We start from the raw sequence: 22,857 nt of genomic DNA, 5'->3' as shown, positions 1-22,857 counted from the left end.
ACCCCTGTCCCCCACCCCTCTCCCCCACCCCTCTCCCCCACCCCCTCTCCCCCACCCCCTCTCCCCCACCCCCTCTCCCCCACCCCCTCTCCCCACCCCTGTCCCCCACTCCCCCACCCCCTCTCCCCCGCCCCTCTCCCCCGCCCCTCTCCCCCACCCCCCTCCCCCACCCCTCTCCCCCACCCCCTCTCCCCCACCACTCTCCCCCACCCCTCTCCCCCACCCCTCTCCCCCACCCCCTCTCCCCCACCCCCTCTCCCCCACCCCTCTCCCCCACCCCTCTCCCCCACCCCCTCTCCCCCGCCCCTCTCCCCCGCCCCTCTCCCCCACCCCCTCTCCCCGCCCCTCTCCCCCACCCCTTCTCCCCCACCCCCCTCCCCCACCCCCCTCCCCCCCCTCTCCTCCGCCCCTCTCCCCAACCCCTCTCCCCAACCCCTCCACCCTCTCCCCTCCCCCTCCCCCTTCTCCCCCTCTTCCCCTCCCCCTCCACCCTCTCCCCCCTCCCTCTACCCCCCTCTACCCCTCCCTCTACCCTTCCCTCTCTACATTCTGCTGCAAGCCCCCCCCACCCTCTCCACCCCCCCCATATTCTCTCCCCCCCCCCCCGAATGGCCTGATTCTGCTGCTAGACCGTGTGAACAAACTCCACACAAAGACAACAGCCCTGGTCGGGATCGAACCTGGGTCTCTGGTGCTGTGAGGCAGCAGCTCTACCCACTGCCCAAATGGTGGGGAGTTCTGTGTGGGAGTAGATGTGAATATTGTCTGTCTAACCCCCTAACCCACCCTGCCTGGTCTCATAAGGTCATAAGGAATAGGAGTAGAATTTGGCCATTCGGCCCATCAAGTCTACTCTGCCATTCAATTATAGAAACATAGAAAATAGGTCCAGGAGTAGGCCACTCGGCCCTTTCCTCATCTCCATCCTAAATTATCTACCCCTTATTCTTAAACTGTGCACCCTGGTTCTGGACTCCCCCAACATCGGGAACATTTTTCCTGCTTCCAGCCTGTCCAATCCTTTAAGAATTTTGTATGTTTCTATAAGATCCCCTCTCATCTAAATTCCAGTGAATACAAGCCCAGTCGACCCATTGGATGATGGCTGATCTATCTCTCCCTCCTAACCCCATTAGAGTCATAGAGTCAGTGTGGAAACAGGCCCTTCAGCCCAACTTGCCCACACTGTGGTCAACATGTCCCAGCTACACTAGTCCCACCTGCCCGCGTCTGGCCCATATCCCTCCAAACCTGTCCTATCCATGTACCTGTCTAAGGTAGATACAAAATGCTGGAGTAACTCAGCGGGTCAGGCAGCATCTCGGGAGAGAAGGAATGGGTGACGTTTCGGGTCGAGACCCTTCTTCAGGATTTCGACCCGAGACGCTGCCTGACCCGCTGAGTTACTCCAGCATTTTGTGTCTACCTTCGGTTTAAGACAGCATCCGCAGTTTTTTTTCCTACACATGTACCAGTCAAAACGCTGGATAGTCCCAGCCTCAACTACCTCCTCTGGCAGCTCGTTCCGTACACCCACCACCCTCTGTGTGAAAAATTACACTCATTCTTTCTCCTGCCTTCTCCCCACAACCTCTGACACCCGCACTAATCCCCCCCTGTACTCTCCCCCTCACTAATCCCCACATGTACTCTAATCCCCACCTGTACTCTCCCCCCCGCACTAATCCCCTCCCATACTCTCTAATCCCCACCCGTACTCTCTAATCCCCACCCGTACTCTCTAATCCCCACCCGTATTCTCTAATCCCCACCCGTACTCTCTAATCCCCACCCGTACTCTCTAATCCCCACCTGTACTCTCTAATCCCCATCTGCACTCTCTAATCCGCACCCGTACTCTCTAATCCCCCCCGTACTCTCTAATCCCCACCTGTACGCTCTAATCCCCCCTGTACTCTCTAATCCCCACCTGTACTCTCCCCCCGCTCTAATCCCCCCCTGTACTCTCTAATCCCCACCCGTACTCTCTAATCCCCACCCGTACTCTCTAATCCCCATCTGCACTCTCTAATCCCCACCGTACTCTCTAATCCCCCCCGTACTCTCTAATCCCCACCTGTACGCTCTAATCCCCCCTGTACTCTCTAATCCCCACTTGTACTCTCCCCCTGCACTAATCCCCACCCGTACTCTCTAATCCCCACCCGTACTCTCTAATCCCCACCTGTACTCTCTCCCCGCACTAATCCCCACCCGTACTCTCTAATCCCCACCTGTACTCTCTAATCCCCCCTGTACTCTCTAATCCCCACCTGTACGCTCTAATCCCCTGTACTCTCTAATCCCCACCCGTACTCTCTAATCCCCACGTGTACTCTCTAATCCCCCTGTACTCTCTAATCTCCCCCTGTACTCTCTAATCCCCCCCTGTACTCTCTAATCCCCACCTGTACTCTCTAATCCCCCCCCGTACACTCTAATCCCCCTGTACTCTCTAATCCCCCCCTGTACTTTCTAATCCCCCCAGTACTCTCTAATCCCCATCTGTACGCTCTAATCCCCCTGTACTCTCTAATCCCCCCTGTACTCTCTAATCCCCCCCTGTACTCTCTAATCCCCACCTGTACTCTCTAATCCCCTGTACTCTCTAATCCCCCCCATGTACTCTCTAATCTCCCCTGTACTCTCTAATCCCCACCTGTACTCTCTAATCCCCCCTGTACTCTCTAATCCCCACCTGTACTCTCCCCCTTCACCAATCCCCACCCGTACTCTCTAATCCCCCCTGTACTCTCTAATCCCCACCTGTACTCTCTAATCCCCCCTGTACTCTCTAATCCCCACCTGTACTCTCCCCTTCACTAATCCCCACCCGTACTCTCTAATCCCCCCTGTACTCTCTAATCCCCCACCTGTACTCTCTAATCCCCACCTGTACTCTCTAATCCCCCCTGTACTCTCTAATCCCCCCTGTACTCTCTAATCCCCCCCTGTACTCTCTAATCCCCCCTGTACTCTCTAATCCCCCACCTGTACTCTCTAATCCCCCCTGTACTCTCTAATACCCCCTGTACTCTCTAATCCCCCCTGTACTCTCTAATCCACCCCCTGTGCTCTCCCCCCTCCAGGCAAGCTCTGCAGGCTGCACACAGCTCGGGCGTGGATGTGAGAAACATCCTGGATTTCTACAGGCAGTGGAAGGAGATGGGCTGAGGCTGGAGGGAGCGATCGAGAGGGTCACTACCTCGGAGGCACGTCTGCAAACACAGGGCGCCCACTGGCTTGGCGGCGCCGCCCGGTGGAAGCTCGTGGGACTGCCGTGGTGATCGCCGTCACCCCACGGGCCCAATATTCGTGGCAGCACTGAGCCGGCACCCGTGTGGGGAACATTATAAACAGCGCACCACTCAGACGGCACACCCTGCCCATGGCTTTACACACACCCACACACACACACCCACACACACACCCACACACACACACCCACACACACACACCCACACACACACCCACACACACAAACACACACACACACCCAGCACAGCAACGGTGGCGGGGAGAGGGGAGAGGTTGTTTACAGGGTCTCTGCCAAATGCCTGGGCCCTTGGCCACGGTGCGGGGAAGATGTGATCCCCCCCTCTCTCCTCTCCCCCCATCTCTCTCCCCCCGCTCTCTCCTCCCCCTCTCTCTCTTCCCCCTCTCTCTTCCCCCCCTCTCCCTCCTCCCCCCATCTCTCTCCCCCATCTCCCTCCTCCCCCCTCTCTCTCCCCCTCTCTCTCCTCCCCTCCTCCCCCTCTCCCTCCTCCCCCTCTCTCTCCTCCCCCTCTCTCTCTCCTCCCTTCTCTCCCCCTCTCTCTCCTCCCCCTCCTCCCCCTCTCCCTCCTCCCCTCTCTCTCCTCCCCCTCTCTCTCTCCTCCCCTCTCTCCCCCTCTCTCTCTCCCTCCTCCCCTCCTCTCCCTCTCCCCTCCCCCTCTCTCTCTCCCCCTCTCTCTCTCCCCCTCTCTCTCTCCCCCTCTCTCTCTCCCCCCTTTTCTCTCTCCCCCCCTTTTCTCTCTCCCCCTTTTCCCTCTCTCCCCCTTTTCCATCTCTCCCCCTTTTCCCTCCCCCTTCTCTCCTCTCCCCCTTCTCTCTCCCCCTTCTCTCCTCCCCCTTCTCTCCTCCCCCTCTCCCTCCCCCCTCTGCACTCCCTGTCACTGGAAGTGGGCAGAGATTAACCGGAACCCTTGCCCATCGCACCCTCTCCACCGCTCCCCGACCACCTCCTCCAGAGCACAGCCCTGACAACAGAGACTGTCCTGTCCGTACTCCCCCTCCCTACCTCCCCACACGTCCCCAGTGCCCCCACCCCTTCCACCCCTCCCCCTCCTTCCCGCCCCAGAGACGGCCTCTGTCCACTGAGCAGTTCAGCCCAAGGAGCTTGGATAGCGGTGGGGAGAAGGGGTAGAGTCTCTGGAGCGATGGGGAAGAGTGTTGGGGGGGACGGGGCATCATTGAAGAGGCAGGGGGGTGAAGGGGAGGGGGCAGAGGGGGAGAGGTGTCTCTGGAAGGGTGGATGGGGGTGAGGGAGGGGTCTCTGGAAGGGTGGATGGGGTGAGGGAGGGGGAGAGGTGTCTGGAGAGAGGGGTGGATGGGGGTGAGGGAGGGGGCTCTCTGGAGCGATGGTGTTGGGTGGGGGGGGGGAGGGGAGTGGGAGCGGGTCTCTGGAGAGGGTTGGGGCCGATGGTGGGATGGGGTGGGGGTCTCTGGAGAGGGTGGGGTGGGGGGTCTCTGGAGAGGGTGGGGGTCTCTGGAGAGGGTGGGGTGGGGGTCTCTGCCACCTGCCTTGTGTGTCGTGGTGCTCACTCGCTTGGTGTTACCTGCTGTTGTGACGTCTGTGACCGGAGTGCGGCTGATATTTTGGGGTTGTGTGGGTCATGTTTCCCCGCCGGAGGGTCGCCCCTACCCCGGCCCTCCCACCCCCCCCCCCCCTCCCTCCGTGTGTTCTCAAACATCATTTCATTTTTCTTGTGAAAAAAAAATGATTCAAAAGTGTTTCTCAAGCGTAATTTAAAAGAAAATTCAAGAATCCTTTTAATTCCAGTGGGGAAAAAAAAGGCAATAAAGTCTTGGAATTATCGTGGGAGTGGATCATGTGTGTACTGAGCATTTTGTTTAGTCTAGATATACAGCGCGCAAACCGGCCCTTCGGCCACCGAGTCCAGCCATCCCCACACACTAACACCATCCTGCACACACGAGGGGCAATTTACAATTTTACCAAGCCCATTAACCTGCAAAATGTTCCCCATGTTGGGGCAGTCCCGAACCAGGGGGTCACAGTTTAAGAATAAGGGATGGGCCATGTAGGACAGAGATGTGGAAAAGCGTCTTCACCCAGAGAGTTGAGAATCTGTGGAACTCTGCCACAGAAGGCAGTGGAGGTCGATTCACTGGATGTTTTCAAAGAGATATTTAGCTCTTGGGGCTAACGGAATCAAGGGATATGGGGAGAAAACAGGAACAGGGTACTGATTCTGGATGATCAGCCATGATCATATTGAATGGCGGTGCTGGCTCAAAGGGCCGAATGGCCTCCTGCACCTATTGTCAATCAGCCATGATCATATTGAATGGCGGCGCTGGCTCAAATGGCCGAATGGTCTACTACTGCTCCTATTTTCTATGTCTTTGGAGTGGAAGAGAGGAAACCGGAGCACCCGGGGAAAACCACGAGGAGAACGTACAAACTCCGTACAGACAGTGCCCAAGGTCAGGATCGAACCCGGGTTCACTGGCGCCGTGAGGCAGCAGCTCTACCGCCCATGTTATGTGGCCCCCCACGATATGCGCGCCTTTGCCATAGCGGTCCGTGTCACCTCACTGCCCTGAATTTGCAACCTGACCAGAAACCTGACCCGCTGAGTTACTCCAGCACTCAGTGAAACGTCACCTATCCATGTTCCCCACAGATGCTGCCTGACCCGCCGAGTTACTCCAGCACTCTGTGCATATCTTGGCTGTAAGTGAAAGTCTTTTGTGGTGAACGCGGACATAATTTACCGTACAGCCAAGTGAACGCCATCAGCAGACACGATGAGCCGCCCCTGCCCGTTTTAATGTGTGTGGAGGGAGGGGTAGGGAGAGGGAGGGGTAGGGAGAGGGGTAGGGAGAGGGGGGGGATGGGTGGGTCAGTCCACAATCTGCCCCAGATCGACTCCCTGCTGCACCGCGTCCACCCACCCACCGACTCTGATGTACTTTTCCCGTCACTATTAAATGCCTCCATTGACAACCCCCGCCCGGGCAATTGAGGATTTGCATTTTCTCTTCATAATCTGAAGAAGGGTCTCGACCCGAAGCGTCGCCCATTCCTTCTCCAGAGATGCTGCCCGACCAGCTGAGTAAGTGAGTTTGGAATCTTGTTTGCGCGTTAAACATTAAACCGCATTAAAGGCAGTGAAGAAATCGAATGGTATGTTGGCATTCATAGCGAGGGGATTTGAGTGTAGGAGTAGGGAGGTTCTGCTGCAGTTGTACAGGGCATTGGTGAGACCACACCTGGAGTATTGCGTACAGTTTTGGTTTCCTAATCTGAGGAAAGACATTCTTGCCATAGAGGGAGTACAGAGAAGGTTCACCAGATTGATCCCTGGGATGGCAGGACTTTCATATGAAGAAAGACTGGATAGACTCGGCTTGTACTCGCTGGAATTTACAAGATTGAGGGGGATCTTATAGAAACTTACAAAATACTTAAGGGGTTGGACAGGCTAGGATGCAGGAAGATTGTTCCCGATGTTGGGAAGTCCAGAACAAGGGGTCACAGTTTAAGGATAAGGGGGAAGTCTTTTAGGACCGAGATGAGAAAGTTTTTTTTCACACAGAGAGTGGTGAATCTGTGGAATTCTCTGCCACAGAAGGTAGTTGAGGCCAGTTCATTGGCTATATTTAAGAGGGAGTTAGATGTGACCCTTGTGTCTAAAGGGACCAGGGGGTATGGAGAGAAGGCAGGTACGGGATACTGAGTTGGATGATCAGCCATGATCATATTGAATGGCGGTGCAGGCTCGAAGGGCCGAATGGGCTACTCCTGCACCTATTTTCTATGTTTCTAAACGCTCTCACCGGCTGATCCTGCGTTTCATCCACATTTTCCAGTTTTGCTTCTTCGAGGTAAGAAAATACTGCTTTGAAAACTATTAACTGGGTGTATTTATGGTTCATTTGTACAAAACCACGATGGTTTTATTTATTCTTCGGTGAGTGTGCGAGATCGTGACGATGAATAACAAGCATTGTTTCTTTTTGTGTTGGAGAGGGGGGAGGAGAGAGTTAAATGAAATGTATAATTTCTATAACTATCAGTAGACTCCTGGATATGTTCTGGGTGCACACGTGTAAGTAAAGTTCTGTCGTACAAAACTTAGTCACGAGTCTCCTGACTCAAAGTCTCTTCTGATTCCCATAACAAAGGATAATTGTAATCAGTATTTGACATTCTAATGTTCTGTTATAATCTTGTGATTGTATAAATCATTTCAATATACTTGCACCATTTTATTTGGCATTGTAACTAGTGCCGGTATGTAATGGACTTGCTTATAGGACCCTATTTGAATTAACATATGATTGACTTTGTTATTTATTTCGTTTTGCATGTTGTTGGGCCAAACCATGGGTATTTGTGCAATTTTGGGCTGTGGGACGAATAACCTAAATAAGTGGATGTGTGAAAGCTACAACTGTAAATCTGCAACGGGAAACAGTTTCTGCCCACCTCCCTTCAAACAATAGGAGAAAAAAAACTGCAGATGCTGGTTTAAATCGACGGTAGACACAAAAATGCTGGAGTAACTCAGCGGGTCAGGCAGCATCTCGGTAGAGAAGGAATGGGTGACGTTTCGGGTCGAGACCCTTCTTCAGAAGTCTGGAGAATAAGTGAGTTCGGTATCTCGCTTCTTCAGACTGAAGAAGGGTCTCGACCCGAAACGTCACCCATTCCTTCTCTCCCGAGATGTTGCCTGACCCGCTGAGACAAGGGCCTGTCCTACTTAGGCGACTTGAAGGCGACTGCTGGCGACGAGGCTGTCGCCGAACGTCCGTCGGGGTGTCGCGGGCATGATCGTGAGGAGTCTTCCAAAGATCGTAGTGGATCTCGGCCCGTCGCCGAGAAATCAAACGGTTTGAAATCTCTCGGCGACGGCTGGCTTGTCGCCAGGTATCGTTGCTTATTGCGGTCGCTGTCGCCTGCTGGCCCCAGGTTTGATAGCTTCTCTTAAGATACATTTAGAAGCACATAATATAAAAATAAGTAAAGTCATTTCAAAATACCATAAAATGCTTGTGTTTAACCAATTTATTTACCGTCAGGACATTTGACAGGTAGATTGGAGGCGACAGTTTCACGGTCAGGTAAGCGTGGGAATTTTCGTGATGTTTATGGCCATCAGCGATTACATTTAAAGTGGGCTCCAAACCCAGATATGCAACCCAGAATCCAGGTATGCATCTCCCTTACATTTTCAAAAAATGCCCACACACTTCTCACAAAAATCCACTTAAATTATTTGTTTTAATACAACTATTAGTAAACTGGAAGTAAATCCAGTTTATTCCTTGTTACGGTGAAGCTTGGTTTTTAAGTAACCCATACAAGGCGTTATAGTTCAAAACTCTCAAGTACTTATCGACTTGTCAGTGATTTCAGCGGAAACCAGGACGCCGGAGAAGCATTGACAGCGAGGGAATTTTCACGATGTTTCGGAAGACGGTGTAATCTCGACCTGACTCGGCATTGTCGTGGTCATTGTCGTCGGGTAAAAGAAAACATCGACGATCTGCTACGACTTTGACAGTCGCCGGCAGTCGCCAAAAAGATCGCCTAAGTGGGACAGATTGCATATTCTCCGTTCCCTCTGTAACTCCCTGATCCACTCGTCCCTTCCCAAGAAAACCACCCCTTCTCCAGGTACTTTCAAGAATCTATCCATCTCGGCCTTAATCTGCTCCAGCACTTTGTGTCTATCTTTGGTATAGAGCAACAGCTGCAGTTGTTTAAGAAACAGACAGGTACATGGATAGGACAGGTCTGGATGGGATATGGACCAAACGCTGGCAGGTGGGACTAGTGTAACTGGGACATGTTGGCCGGTGTGGGCAAGTTGGGCCGAACGCTTGTTTCCACGCTGTATCACTCTATGACTCTAAAGCTTGGAACATGTTGAGGGTGGAAAGGGTGGTGGTGCGGGGGGTGTCAGTACACCGGGGGGCGGGGGGTGTCACTATACAGGGGGGGAAGGGGGGGGACGGGTCTCTCTCACCCATTGAAGTCCCCATCCAGTGAAAAAATGCGAAGGCAAGTCGGAGCCCGAGGTAAACTTTAATGACAACAGTCTTGACACGAGAACCTTTTACATTCAAAGATCGGGGATTAACGCAGTCTCTCCGTACAATCTCCTCCAGTCCTTTGGAACTCTTGGAGTGAATATTCATTACATCATTTGACACGTTTTAATGGCTTGTCTCCCTCGCTCCTGGAACATGTTGAGCTGGCCAAACGAGGAATGTTACATAAAACAATCTATACAAACATTGCTTTGAAAGCTGTTAGCAAATACTCTGTTAAATCATCTAGATATCCAGTTTAAATGCTTCATTAGCCACAGAGGGCAAGCAGCTTTGCTCTGAGAGAGGTTTACTTGTTATCACGGGGAATGGACGTGAGATGATCTTCTCGTAAAGATGAAGGGGTCCGAGCAGAGGGGACTGGGGCAAGATGGGCAACAGACTGTGAAGACACGGCCCTCTTCCTCTGGGACACTGGCCCCGGGTGACAACACCGCGCTGCTGAAATGTCGAGACTCTGAGTCAGTTTGCATCCTCCTTGCGGAGGCTGGACAGAGGCAGGTGACCCTGCTGAGGGTGGGTACACTGGTGCACACTGGTGATACACTGGTGCACACTGGCGATGCACTGGTGCACACTGGGTCACACTGGCGTTACACTGGTGCTACACTGGCGCACACTGGTGCACACTGGTGTTACACTGGTGTGACGCTGGAGTGCATTGGCGTACACTGGTGTCAAGCTGAGGTAACACTGGGGTACACAGGTGTGTAGTCAGCCGCCTGCAAGCCTGGCAGGTGCGTTCCAAGGGATCGTGGGGTCAGAGCTGCCGGTTCACTTGCTCGGGGGGCAGGGGAGGGGAGTGGGCTGACGGGGAACCGATATGTTCACCGAATGTTTCCTTTGGACACCGGGACAGATGTTCCAAAGTGGATGGGGAAATGGAGGAAGCCCTTCGGCCCCTCGAGATGTTTCTACCACTTAATTGGAGCGCACCCAATCAGCGCCAAGGTTCCGCGTTGCCCAATCAGCGCAGAGCTTTCAGAAGCGGGAAAGCGTTGGGCCTCCTGGACGACGCTCATTGGCCATCGCTGAGCGGATGTGGACGCTCATTGGTCGTTGTTGACCGGATGAGGGAGCGGCAACACATGATGGTCCAGATGCCAACATCTGGTCCAGATGCCAACACATGATGGTCCAGATGCCAACAAATGACGGTCCAGATGCCAACACATGATGGTCCAGATGCCAACATGATGGTCCAGATGCCAACATCTGGTCCAGATGCCAACATCTGGTCCAGATGCCAACATGATGGTCCAGATGCAAACACATGATGGTCCAGATGCCAGCACATGATGGTCCAGATGCCAACATCTGGTCCAGATGCCAACATTGATGGTCCAGATGCCAACACATGATGGTCCAGATGCCAGCATCTGGTCCACATGCCAATATGATGGTCCAGATGCCAACATCTGTCGCCACTGGCGAGGCCCAATGCCCCCCAGGACAGCAGCAAGCGAAGGTATTGGAGGATAATCCGCCTCTGCCGGGCACATCCCGGACCCCCTCGTGTGTCGGTGGTTCCCCACCCCCCCTCCACCCCTCCCTCCCACCCTCCCACCCTCCCTCCCTCCATCTCTCACTCCGCCTTCGGCTTCACCCTGTAGGCCAGGGAGCTGAGGAGGAAGGAGGAGGAGGAGCCCGGGGCGTAGGCCAGCGCGGCGATGAAGGCGGCGATGACGAGCAGATTGAGGAGCAACGCGGCCGCTGTCACTCCCAGCGTCCCCCCGAGCGACGGCAGCGGGGCGTGGGCGAGGAGCCAGGCCCGACGGAAGCCCATGTCCGCGACCACGGCCTCCAGCTGGAAGTGGGTGCCCGCCACCGCGCAGATGTGGAACAGCTGGTGGCTGTGGCCTGTGTGGAGGCAGATAGAGATTAGCCGAGAGTAACGGGCAGCAACGGGCGGTAACCGGGCAACGGGCGGTAACCGGGCAACGGGCAGTAACCGGGCAACGGGTGGTAACCGGGCAACGGGCGGGTACCTGGCAACGGGTAGTTCCCGGGTAACGGGCAGTAACCGGGCAACAGGCAGTAAACTGGCAACGGGCGGGTACCTGGCAACGGGCGGTAACCGGGCACCGGGCGGTAACCGGGCAACGGGCGGTAACCGGGCAACCGGCGGGTGCCTAGCAACAGGTGCAGAGGGACTTGTGAGTGCTGGTGCACGACTCCCAAAAAGTTAATTTGCAAATGGAATCAGTATTATGGAAGAGAAATTCAACGGTAGCATTTATATCAAGAGGACCGGAATGCACAGAGATGTAACGCTGAGGCTCGATAAGGCGCTGGTCCGGCCGCATTTGAAGTGCTGTGAGCAAATTTGGACAACATATGTGGTGAAGGATGTGCTGGCTCTGGAGAGGGTCCAGAGGAGGTTTACTTCCAGGAATGAGTGGGTTGGCATATGAGGAGCGTTTGACGGCACTGGGCCTGTACTCGCTGGGGTTTTTGGAAGGTTGAGAGGGGACCATATTGAAAGTTACAGATGCTTAACATTGTGCCCAGAATTGCTCACAATACTCCAAACGTGTATTTTATGAGCGGAATAAGTCGCACGTCACCTTCACCCCCTCCTCACCCATTGCCCCAATCCGCCCCGCCCCGAAGACTCACCAATGTAATCGAAGCAGCCCGGCGCGAGGCGTTCGGGCAGGTGAGAGGCGAAGAGGAAGCAGGTGAGGAAGGCGAACAGCAGGTGGCAGTAGTGAGTAGGCACGGAGGCGTTGTGGCTGCAGTCGTCTCCGGAGCAGAGAAACAGCTGCGGCAGAGGTGGGCAGAGAGGCCGAGGGCTGAGCACTCTCCACCCCCACCCCCTCCCCTCCCCTCCCCTCCTCCTCCCGCCCACCGGCCCACCCTCCCCGGGACCAGCTAACCGCTCAGGCCGCTCCGGATCGCGTCAAAATCCCCACCCGCACGGAAAGTTACAGCAGGCAGCTTGTAAGGAGGCCCTTTGGCCCATCCAGGCGTTTCCGACCATCAACTCCCCATTTACACCCAATCCTACCCAAACTACCCAAGGACATTCTTGCTATTGAGGGCGTGCAGCGTAGGTTTACTAGGTTAATTCCAGGAATGGCGGGACTGTTATATGTTGAAAGACTGGAGCGACTAGGCTTGTATACACTGGAATTTAGAAGGATGAGAGGAGATCTTATCGAAACGTAGAAGATTATTAAGGGATTGGACACGTTAGAGGCAGGAAACATGTTCCCAATGTTGGGGGAGTCCAGAACAAGGGGCCACAGTTTAAGAATAAGGGGTAGGCCATTTAGAACTGAGATGATGAAAACCTTTTTCAGTCAGAGAGTTGTCAATCTGTGGAATTCTCTGAATGCCAATTCTCTGAATGGATTCAAGAGAGAGCTGGATAGAGCTCTTAAGGATAGCGGAGTCAGGGGGTATGGGGAGAAGGCAGGAACGGGGTACTGATTGAGAATGATCAGCCATGATCACAATGAATGGCGGTGCTGGCTCGAAGGGCCGAATGGCCTCCTCCTGCACCTATTGTCTATTGTCAAACTTACTTCATTCTCCGCACATTCCGATCAACCCTTCGCCCGCACACTGGGGGGCAGTTTACAGAGAGCTGACTGACGTACAAACCCGCCCGTCTTTGGGATGTGGGAGAAAACCGGAGCACCCGGAGGAAACTCACGCGGTCACAGGGAAAACGAGCAAACTCCACACCGACAGCAACCAGGAGCGTGTGTGGGGGCGGTTTGGAATGGGTGTCATGTAAGTGCGTCGTGTAGGACGGGGAGGGGGTGGGGGTGTGGAGGTGGGTGAGAGTTGAGACGTATTCTTTAGCCAGAGGGTGGTGAATCTGTGGAATTCATTGTCACAAAAGGTTGTGGAGGCGAAGTCAGTGGATATTTTTAAGGTGGAGATTGATAGATTCTTGATTGGTAAGGGTGATTTGTGTTACGGGGAGAAGGCAGGAGAATGGGGTTGGGAGGAAAAGATAGATCAGCCATGATTGAACGGCGGAGTAGACTTGATGGGCCGAATGGCCTAATTCTGCGCATAGAATTGATGAATTGATGAACTTACGTCTGAGGATGGTTGGGGTTTGGAGAGTGTGGTCGCGGCGAATCTTCGGGGATCTCGGGAAACATCAGCCGGTGGGTTGGAGAACGATCGGAAAGCGGGTCACCGCAGCGGTAGAGTTGCTGCCTTACGGAGCTTGCAGCGCCGGAGACCCGGGATCGATCCCGACTACGGGTACTGTCCGTACGGACTTTGCACGTTCTCCCCGTAACCCGCGTGGGATTTCTCCGGAATCTCCGGTTTCTTGCTATAAGTATAAGTTGGCCCGAGTGTAAGTGTAGGAGCATGTTAATGTGCGGGGATCGCTTGCGGGCGCGGACTAGGTGGGCCGAAGGGCCTGTTTCCGCGCTGTAATCCGAAGCTAAACCAAACCAAACTACTTGTGTAGGAAGGAACTGCAGATGCTGATTTGAATCGAAGATAGACACAAAATACTGGAGTAACTCAGCGGGACAGTCAACATCTCTGGAGAGGAATAGGTGACGTTTCGGGTCGTGACCCTTCTTCAGACTGAAGACCAGGAACATCACCCATTCCTTCTCCCCAGAGATGCTGCCGGTCCCGCTGAGTTACTCCAGTATTTTGTGTCTAACTTGAACTGAACTACGTACTGTGCCGCCTGCCACGCTCTCTCGGTCACCCGGGCGGCGACGCTGAGACCCACAGCCCAGCGCTTAGTGCCCATTCCCTCCCCCCACCCCCCACCCCCCAGCCCCTCCCCACCGCCTCCCCACCTCCTCCAATTAGGTAAATGCCCTCTTACCCTGTGGAAGAGCGGCACGTTGTCGAACAGGAAGGGATAGGTGAAGGCGATTAACCGGAGGGTTTTACTGAGACGAGGTTGCTCAAGCTCCAGGAACCTGCGGTACAAAGACAGGGAGGCAGTGAGGTCGGGACTGGCCCATTCCGCCCTTCGTTAGCGAGCTCCTGCCAACCAGTCACCCAACGGCCTTCACATCCCAGAGCTAAAAGATCCCACAGAAGGCTACAGACCTTTGGTTAATGGATACATACTTATAAGGCAGAGAGATATAGATCCTTGATTAGTGCGGGTGTCAGGGTTTATGGGGTGACGGCAGGAGAACGGGGTTGAGAGGGAAAGATTGATCACCCATGGTGGAATGGCAGAGTAGACCTGATGGGCCGAATGGCCTAATTCTGCTCCTAGAACTTATGAGCTCACAAGAATCGGATGTGGCCCCTTATTTGGCAGTCTGCCCACTAATATCTGGGGAAGGGTGTGCCGGCTCTGGAGAGGGTCCAGAGGAGGTTTACAAGAACGATCCCAGGAATGAGTGGGGTAACGTACGATGAGCGCTTGACAGCACTGGGCCTGTACTCACTGGAGTTTAGAAGACTGAAATCTACAGAATGATGAAAGGCATAGATAGAGTGGATGTGGAGAGGATGTTTCCACTGGTGGGAGAGTCTAGACCCAGAGGTCACAGCCTCAGAATTAAAGGGCGCTCTTTCAGAAAAGAGGTGAGGAGGAACTTATTTAGTCAGAGGGTAGTTAAACGGTGGAACACAGAGGGCTGTGGAGTCCAAGTCAGTTGATATGTTTAAGGCAGAGATAGACACATTCTTGATTAGAACGGGTGTCAATGGTTATGGGGACAAGGAAGGGAAAATGGGATTAGGCGGCAGAGATCGGCCATGATTGAATGGCGGAGTAGCCGAATGGCCTAATTCTACTCCTATAACTTGTGAACAGGGAAGGCCATTCGGCCCTCGCCCTATTGCACGGGAACAGAATGAGACATTATTGGCCTCCAAAACGTTGAGCGTGTTGGGAGCTCCTGGCGTCGATGGACCCGAACTTGTCAACTTGTGCACTTGTGAACTAGTAGGATCACCACGGTAACCGGGCCTACCTGGAGTAGCAGGAGAGCGTCGTGCAAACCAAGGTGTTTAATGCAGCCACGGGGACGAAGCAGGTATGGAGAGCATTGTTAACCCAGCGGTCAGCCATTACGTAGGCCCGGTAGGTGATGGCGCATCCTATGGCGGAGAAATGAGAAATGCGTTGGCGGGGAGCAGAGAAACCCCCGGGCCTACAAGGCAGTAGACCCGGGCCCGGGATCGAGCATCAACAAACACCACACACAATGGGAGGGCCAATGTGCAGGAAGGAACTGCAGGTGCTGGTTTACACCGAAGACGGACACAAAATGCTGGAGTAACTCAGCGGGTCAGGCAGCATCTGTGGAGAGAAGGAATGGGTGACGTTTCACAGAGTGCCGGAGTAACTCAGCGGGACTGGCAGCATCTGTGGAGAACATGGATAGGTGACGTTTCACAGAGTGCTGGAGTAACTCAGCGGGACTGGCAGCATCTGTGGAGAACATGGATAGGTGACGTTTCGGGTTGAGACCCTTCTTCAGACTGACATGAAACGTCACCCATTCCTTTTCTCCAGAGATGCTGCCTGACCCGCTGAGTGACTGCAGCATTTTGTGTATACCATGGGAGGAAAACACAGAGTGAGAGAGATGGGGCGAAGGCGATGAGGGGCGAAGGGGATCCAGAGTCTGACGGCCAGGGAATCTAAAACTCTTTGCTTTTAAATAGTTACTTTTTAAAGTAATGTCGTCGTATCACGAATCATTAAATCAGGACGGGCTGGCTTGCTGGTGACTTTATCTTGTCTGGAGACTTTATCTGCTGTTCCCAACATTAAATCGGGCAGCATATTGCCCCTGTAGGAGATGCACCGGCGAGCCTGGTTCGATCCCGGCCCCAGGCACTCTCTTTTTGGAGTTTGCACTTTCCTGTCGTCTACCGAAGACCTCTTGTCTATTGTCTATTGTCTAAGACGTGCTGTCGCGGAAGTTAATTGACCGCAGTAAATTGCTCCTATTGTACGGGCGACGTGTAGAATCAGTGTGTGTGTGTGTGTGTGCGTGTGTGTGTGTGTGTGTGGCACTGTGTGTGTAGGGTGTGTAAGTGTGTGTGTGTGTGTGTGTGTGTGTGTGAGTGTGTGTGTGTGAGTGTGTGTGTGTGTGTGTGTGTGTGTGTGTGTGTGAGTGTGTGTGTGGTGTGTGTGGCACTGTATGTGTGGGGTGTGTGTGGTGTGTGTGGTACTGTATGTGCGTGGTGTGTGGTGTGTGGCACACAGTGTGTGTGTATGTGAGTGTGTGTAAGTGTGTGTGTGTGTGTGTGTGTGTGTGTGTGAGTGTGTGTATGGCACTGTGTGTGTACGTGTGTGTGGCACTGTGTGTGTGTGTGGAGGGTGTCAGTGTGTGTGTGAGTGTGTGTGGCACTGTGTGTGTGTGTGTGTGTGTGTGTGTGTGTGTGGCACTGTGTGTGTGTGTGTGTGTGGCACTGTGTGTGTGTGGTGTGTGTGTGTGTGGGGGTGTGGTGTGCGCCACACAGTGTGTGTGTGTATGTGTGTGTGTGTATGTGAGTGTGTGTAAGTGTGTGTGTGTGAGAGTGTGGGGGGGGGGGAGGACTGGGTGAGAGAAGGGTTGAGAGTGAGAGATAGATCAGCCATGATAGAATGGTGGAGTAGACCTGATGGGCCGAATGGCCCAAATCTGCTCCTGTGGCTTATGAACTCTTGAAAGTATGAATTTATGAACCTGTCCCATCCACGCAATCCCACCAAACTGTCGATGCGTGCTTGGATCGGCCGCGGCCATATTGAATGTTGGGGCGGGCGTGGACGGCCAGGTGTGGACTCGTACCTCTGTCAGCCTGTTGTTTTGTACTGTGGTCAGGCCAACTCAGCTCACTCTTTCCTGACCCGGCGAGGGTCAGCGCAACCCATTCAAGAGAATATGGAATATTGAAGAGTAAAGTTACCACCATGGCGACTCTAGAATTAAAGTCATCGGGTCTCGGCCCTTTATTGCCTTTTTAACTCATTCTTTTTTTCCTACACCAGTTTATCACCACTGCTAACTTCATTAAGCTCCTCGTTTGAGGAGCTGACGCGAGGCGTTTCACCATTTCCAGTGCACGGTTTGATAAACCTGCGTGAATTTTATTTTCAGCCTCAAAAGAGGACGAGAAGTGAAAATAAAAAACACAATCGTCGCGGTGAAACGTACTTTTGGTTTGACTTTGTGGTCGCTGCAAGGCTTGCTCTGTGTTTTTAAAAAACAGCGGCGTGCGGGTTACTTAGTGGAAAGCACGAGATTTATTTATTAATGTTCTCAATAACAAGGCCTTGAATCGGCTCTTTATTGCACATGACAATGCCTCTGTTTCTCTCTGGCTCTCTGGAGCACAAGGGCACCCGGGCAGCTGCGCACGATATTTTCGCTCGCATTTGATGGCGGAGCCTTGTGGGGGAGGGGGGGAGTGTGGGGGGGGGGGGGGGGGGGGATGGGGGGTGGCAGGGGGGGGATGGGGGGTGGCAGGGGGGGGGGGTTGAGGCAGCGTGGAACAAATGTGGAGAGAAAAAGACCGGGGGTTGGAGGTGGGGGGGGGGGGGGGGGGGGTCGGTGAGGCAGATTTAGTGAGAGGAGAGCGAGAGTGTGGGGGGAGGCGATGGAAGGGGGGGGGGGGGAGAGGAGAGGGGAGGAGAAAGAGACTGGGAGTTGGGGGATTGAGGAGGAGAGAGGGAGAGAGGGAGCGGGCGATGGAGGGGAGGAGATGAGGGAGGAAGAAGGGGAAAGAGAGAGAGAGGGAGATTCACCAGGATGTTTCCTGGGCTCAAGGACTTCACTTACGCGAGAGACCAGAGTCAATTATTCAACTACACTTCATTGTAATGTACCTCGGTTGGATATGGGCACAAGATGCTGGAGTAACTCAGCGGGACAGGCAGCGTCTCTGGATAGAAGTAATGGTGGACGTTTCGGGTCGAGGCCCTTCTTCAGAAGAAGACGAGAAGACGTCGCCCATTCCTTCTCTCCAGAGATGCTGCCTGTCCCGTTGAGTTACTCCAGCATTTTGTGTCTGCCTTAGAAACATAGAAACATAGAAAATACGTGCAGGAGTAGGCTATTCGGCCCTTCGAGCCTGCACCGCCATTCAATATGATCATGGCTGATCATCCAACTCAGTATCCTGTACCTGCCTTCTCTCCATACCCCCTGATCCCTTTAGCCACAAGGGCCACATCTAACTCCCTCTTAAATATAGCCAATGAACTGGCCTCACTCAACTGGCAGAGAATTCCACAGATTAACCACTCTCTGTGTGAAAAAAAAACTGTCTCATCTCGGTCCTAAAAGACTTCCCCCTTATCCTTAAGCTGTGCCCCTTGTTCTGGACTTCCCCAACATCGGGAACAATCTTCCTGCATCTAGCTGTCCAACCCCTTAAGAATTTTGTAAGTTTCTATAACATCCCCCCTTCTCCCCTTCCAGCGCAGGTACAAGCCGAGTGTCTATCCAGTCTTTCTTCATAAGTCACTTCGTTGACCAGCACCCTGCGGCTCCCTCCGACACAGTAAACATGCTTTGTTTTGCCCCCAAACGTAATATCGTAATATCGTACAGACCCAGAGAGGGTTAGGCTGTCTGTCGTGGAGTGAAGCTGTGGGCTGATAGTGGTTAATAAAGTATTAGAGGACTTCAGTCCACCGAGTTCAGGCCAGCGCTAACCCTTTTATTCTATTCTCCCCACATTCCCATCAAGTCCCCGCAGAATCTACCGCTCCCCTCACACAGCGGCCGATTAACCAAAGTCTTTTGGGACGTGGGAAGAAACCGGAGCACCAGGAGGAAACACACGCGGTGTCAAGGAGAACGTGCAAACTCCACACAGACAGCACTCGAGGTCAGGGACCGAGTCAAAGGCATGGCATTCCGAGAGAGCCCTTTGGCCATCGTCGATGACCCACTGGCCCCGGCGGTCCCGGGTACGGGAGGGGAGGGGAGGGGAAGGGCGGGGGTGACAGAGACTTACCTAAGCTGTACAGGCTGAGAGCCCCGTAGTCGAAGAAGTAGCAGACGTGCCGGGCGTGGGCGGACATTGTGCTGAAGGTGTGCGCGCAGCTGGAGATGAATGGGTAGAGGCAGCTGAAGAACAGGTGGACCAGGAGCGGCCAGGCGTAGGCCTCGTTGTAGAAGTCCACCGAGTACCAGAGGACGAGGAGCCGCCATAGGAAGTACCTGGCAGAGGCAGGGGTGGACAGTTAGTGTGAGTTAGCAGCACAAGCAGTTCCATGCGCTCACAAGCGAGCTCCCGCCCAAATCAATTCATTGTACCTTCACGGTACACTTGACAATAACACATCTATCTGTGTAATTGGATTCACTCGTTTACAGCGAAATTAGAAACATAGAAACATAGAAAATAGGTGCAGGAGTAGGCCATTCAGCCCTTCGAGCCTACACCGCCATTCAATATGATCATGGCTGATCATCCAACTCAGTATCCAGTACCTGCCTTCTCTCCATACCCCCTGATCCCTTTAGCCACAAGGGTCACATCTAACTCCCTCTTAAATATAGCCAATGAACTGGCCTCAACTACCTTCTGTGGCAGAGAATTCTACAGATTCACCACTCCCTGTGTGAAAAAAAACTTTCTCATCTCGGTCCTAAAAAACTTCCCCCTTATCCTTAAACTGTGACCCCTTGTTCTGGACTTCCCAACATCGGGAACAATCTTCCTGCATCTAGCCTGTCCAACCCCTTAAGAATGTTGTAAGTTTCTATAAGATCCCCCCTCAATCTTGTAAATTCCAGCGAGTACAAGCCGAGTCTATCCAGTCTTTCTTCATATGAAAGTCCTGCCATCCCAGGAATCAATCTGGTAAACCTTCTCTGTACTCTCTCTATGGCCAGAATGTATTTCCTCAGATTAGAAGACCAAAACTGTACGCAATACTCCAGGTGTGGTCTCACCAATGCCATGTAGAACTGCAGCAGAACCTCCCTGCTCCTATACTCAAATCCCCTCGCTATGAATGCCAACATACCATTCGCTCAGTTACTCAGCGGAACAGGCAGCATCTCTGGAGAGAAGGAATAGGTTAATTTCGGATCAAGACCATTCTTCGGCCTAAGAGTTTTCCAAGAGTCTAACACATCAACCTTTCCCAACCAGGGTTTGCAAGACTCAAGGTGAGACTCTAGTGCGTGTGCAGTGCGGCTCAGGGAGCAGCCGGACATTGAGGGAATACTTTCAGCGTTACCTTTGTTGACCTATTAACCCATTATCTGCTTTGCCCCACAATACATGCGCCTGAGACCAGGAATACTTGCAGTGGTCTCACCAACGCCATAAAAAGATGCATGGAAACTTCTCTGCTTTTATACTCCAAATGACTGGCAATTCAAATCCAACCTCCCATTACCTTCCCAATATTTTCTGTATCTGTGCCTGTAAATGTGTTTGAAGTCTCACAACAAAATATTGTTTTCTTTCATTCTTTCTCCCAAGGTGAAGCATCTCCATTCTACACCGAGCACCCATCCGATTTCTGTGTTTGAGAGAGATGAGAAGGAAGGGGGTGGGGGGGGGGGGGGGGTTGTGGAGCGTGGGCGCTGGCAGGGAGCAGAGGGGCCGAGTAGCCTCTGTACTGCCCCTGCCTGTGACGTCAACCAACGAGTGAACTTCCGCTCCCAACCCGGCGAGGTGACGCACGTACCACGTGGGCAGGAAGTGTGTCCAGATGTTTAGCGTCTCGTTGGTCAGTTGGAAGATGCTGACGAGGCAATCCCTGGCCGAGCTCTGCGGGTTCCTGTAGCCGGACACGATGCCATCCTCACGGAACACCTGCGGCGTGGGAAGGGGTGGGGTGGGTGCACACAGACGACAACGTGAAATAGACCCGAATTTCCCAGCACCTCTCCCACCTCAACCCTCAGCTCTTCAGATTTTTTTTAGATTTAGAGATACAGCGCAGAAACAGGCCCTTCGGCCCACCGGGTCCGCGCCGCACAGCGATCCCCGCACTTTAACACTATACTACACCCACTAGGGACAATTTTTACATTTGCCCAGCCAATTAACCTACATACCTGTACGTCTTTGGAGTGTGGGAGGAAACCGAAGATCTCGGAGAAAACCCACGCAGGTCACGGGGAGAACGTACAAACTCCGTACAGACGGCGCCCGTATACAGGATCGAACCTGAGTGTCCGGCGCTGCATTCGCTGTAAGGGCAGCAACTCTACCGCTGGGCCACCGTGCCGCCCTTCACAGCCGAGCAAGCATTGCCCGGCATAGGCGGATCGGGACAGCGACGTAACAACAACACGTTGTAGTTTGAGAGCTGGCGGATAATATCGTGTCACAACTCCAGCGTTTCCATTAAGACTGACGGTATTGAAAGCCAATTAACCTACAAACCCGCAGGTCTTTGTCGTGTGGCAGGAAACCGGAGCGCCCGAGAAAACCCACGCGGTCACAGGGAGAACGGATAATTCCAGGACAGACAGCACCCGTAGTCAGGATCGAACCTGGTCTTGTCTGGTCGAGATAACAATGCGTGAGGTGCGTAGTCATAAACAATGACCAGTCTATGAATTCCGTGCAGGGTACCTGGAGGATACTAATTACCTTGGACTTACTCTGGGTACTTGCTGGTTGCTTAAGAGATGAGGTAACTTCACAGTTAACATCCTGGCTCGGTGCCTATGCGAGGGGTTCCGGTTGGCGGCCCGTGTCGGAGGGTCCTCACCTTCTCCTCCTCAGCTCCATCGTTGACCTGCGGGATTGGCATTGGAGGTGCGTTAGAACGAAGAGCCAACACCATTCACGGTGACCCCCAGCATTCTAAAGCACCCGGATGCCTGGCACGGTAGCAGTGATAGAAGCGAGAGCGAGGGGTGGTGACAGAGACAGAGAGAGGGAGTCGGGAATCATAGAAACGTAGAAACATAGAAAATAGGTGCAGGAGTAGGCCATTCGGCCCTTCGAGCCTGTACGCACCGCCATTCAATATGATCATGGCTGATCATCCAACTCAGTATCCTGTACCTGCCTTCTCTCCATATCCCCTGACCCCTTTAGCCACAAGGGCCACATCTAAGTCCCTCTTAAATATAGCCAATGAACTGGCCTCAACTACCTTCTGTGGCAGAGAATTCCACAGATTCACCACTCTCTTTGTGAAAAAAAACGTTCCCATCTCGGTCCTAAAAGACTTCCCCCTTATCCTTAAACTGTGACCCCTTGTTCTGGACTTCCCCAACATCGGGAACAATCTTCCTGCATCTACCCGTCCAACCCCTTAAGAATTTTGTAAGTTTCTATAAGATCATCTTGCGTTAGGCCCCTTGGCCTGGTGCATTTCCAACATGTACCGCTCCAGGGGCCACTGTGATGAACGATCTCCAGCGGAACGTCCCTAATCCTGCAGAAAACAGTAAGATCACGTTCTCGACCTCTCCAACCTCTTCCAGCAGTTCCACCCCATCTCTCCCCACTTTCCCCACAGCCCCAACATCATCTCCACGATTAACGTGGACACCGGCAGCTCTCGCGTTTCCAGAGCCCCTTTCATCTCCCTTTGAGTCGGGTGGGAGTTTGCCACCGATCTGTCAGTAAACCAGA

The 22,857-nt window shown here is 53.5% G+C and overlaps 1 protein-coding gene across 1 annotated transcript; it reads right to left on the bottom strand.

Moving 5' to 3' along the window:
- Positions 1-10,915: 10,915 nt before the first annotated feature.
- On the bottom strand, positions 10,916-22,030 carry LOC144612291 (membrane progestin receptor delta-like). The gene is made up of 7 exons (XM_078431862.1): positions 21,873-22,030; positions 20,948-21,075; positions 19,258-19,463; positions 15,273-15,399; positions 14,162-14,258; positions 11,965-12,109; positions 10,916-11,205 (listed from the first exon to the last, which is right to left on the bottom strand). Exons 1-7 carry the CDS (start codon positions 21,921-21,923, stop codon positions 10,931-10,933), a joined length of 1,029 nt encoding a protein of 342 aa, XP_078287988.1. The 5' UTR covers positions 21,924-22,030; the 3' UTR covers positions 10,916-10,930.
- Between the last annotated feature and the right edge of the window lie 827 nt (positions 22,031-22,857).

This window comes from Rhinoraja longicauda, chromosome 44 (assembly GCF_053455715.1).
Source record: "Rhinoraja longicauda isolate Sanriku21f chromosome 44, sRhiLon1.1, whole genome shotgun sequence".
NCBI lineage: Eukaryota > Metazoa > Chordata > Chondrichthyes > Rajiformes > Arhynchobatidae > Rhinoraja > Rhinoraja longicauda.
The sequence above is the reverse complement of the archived record's forward strand: the minus strand, read 5'-3'. Positions and strand labels throughout refer to the sequence as shown.

Excerpts from the sequence above, each read along its gene's own strand:
- LOC144612291 (XM_078431862.1), bottom strand. The coding sequence starts at position 21,923 with ATGTTAACTGTGAAGTTACCTCATCTCTTAAGCAACCAGCAAGTACCC. Across the intron at positions 21,076-21,872 it reads GCAACCAGCAAGTACCCAGA|GTGTTCCGTGAGGATGGCAT; the intron begins GTAAGTCCAAGG and ends CCCACGCCGCAG. Across the intron at positions 15,400-19,257 it reads TCTCAGCCTGTACAGCTTAG|GATGCGCCATCACCTACCGG; the intron begins GTAAGTCTCTGT and ends TCTCCGCCATAG.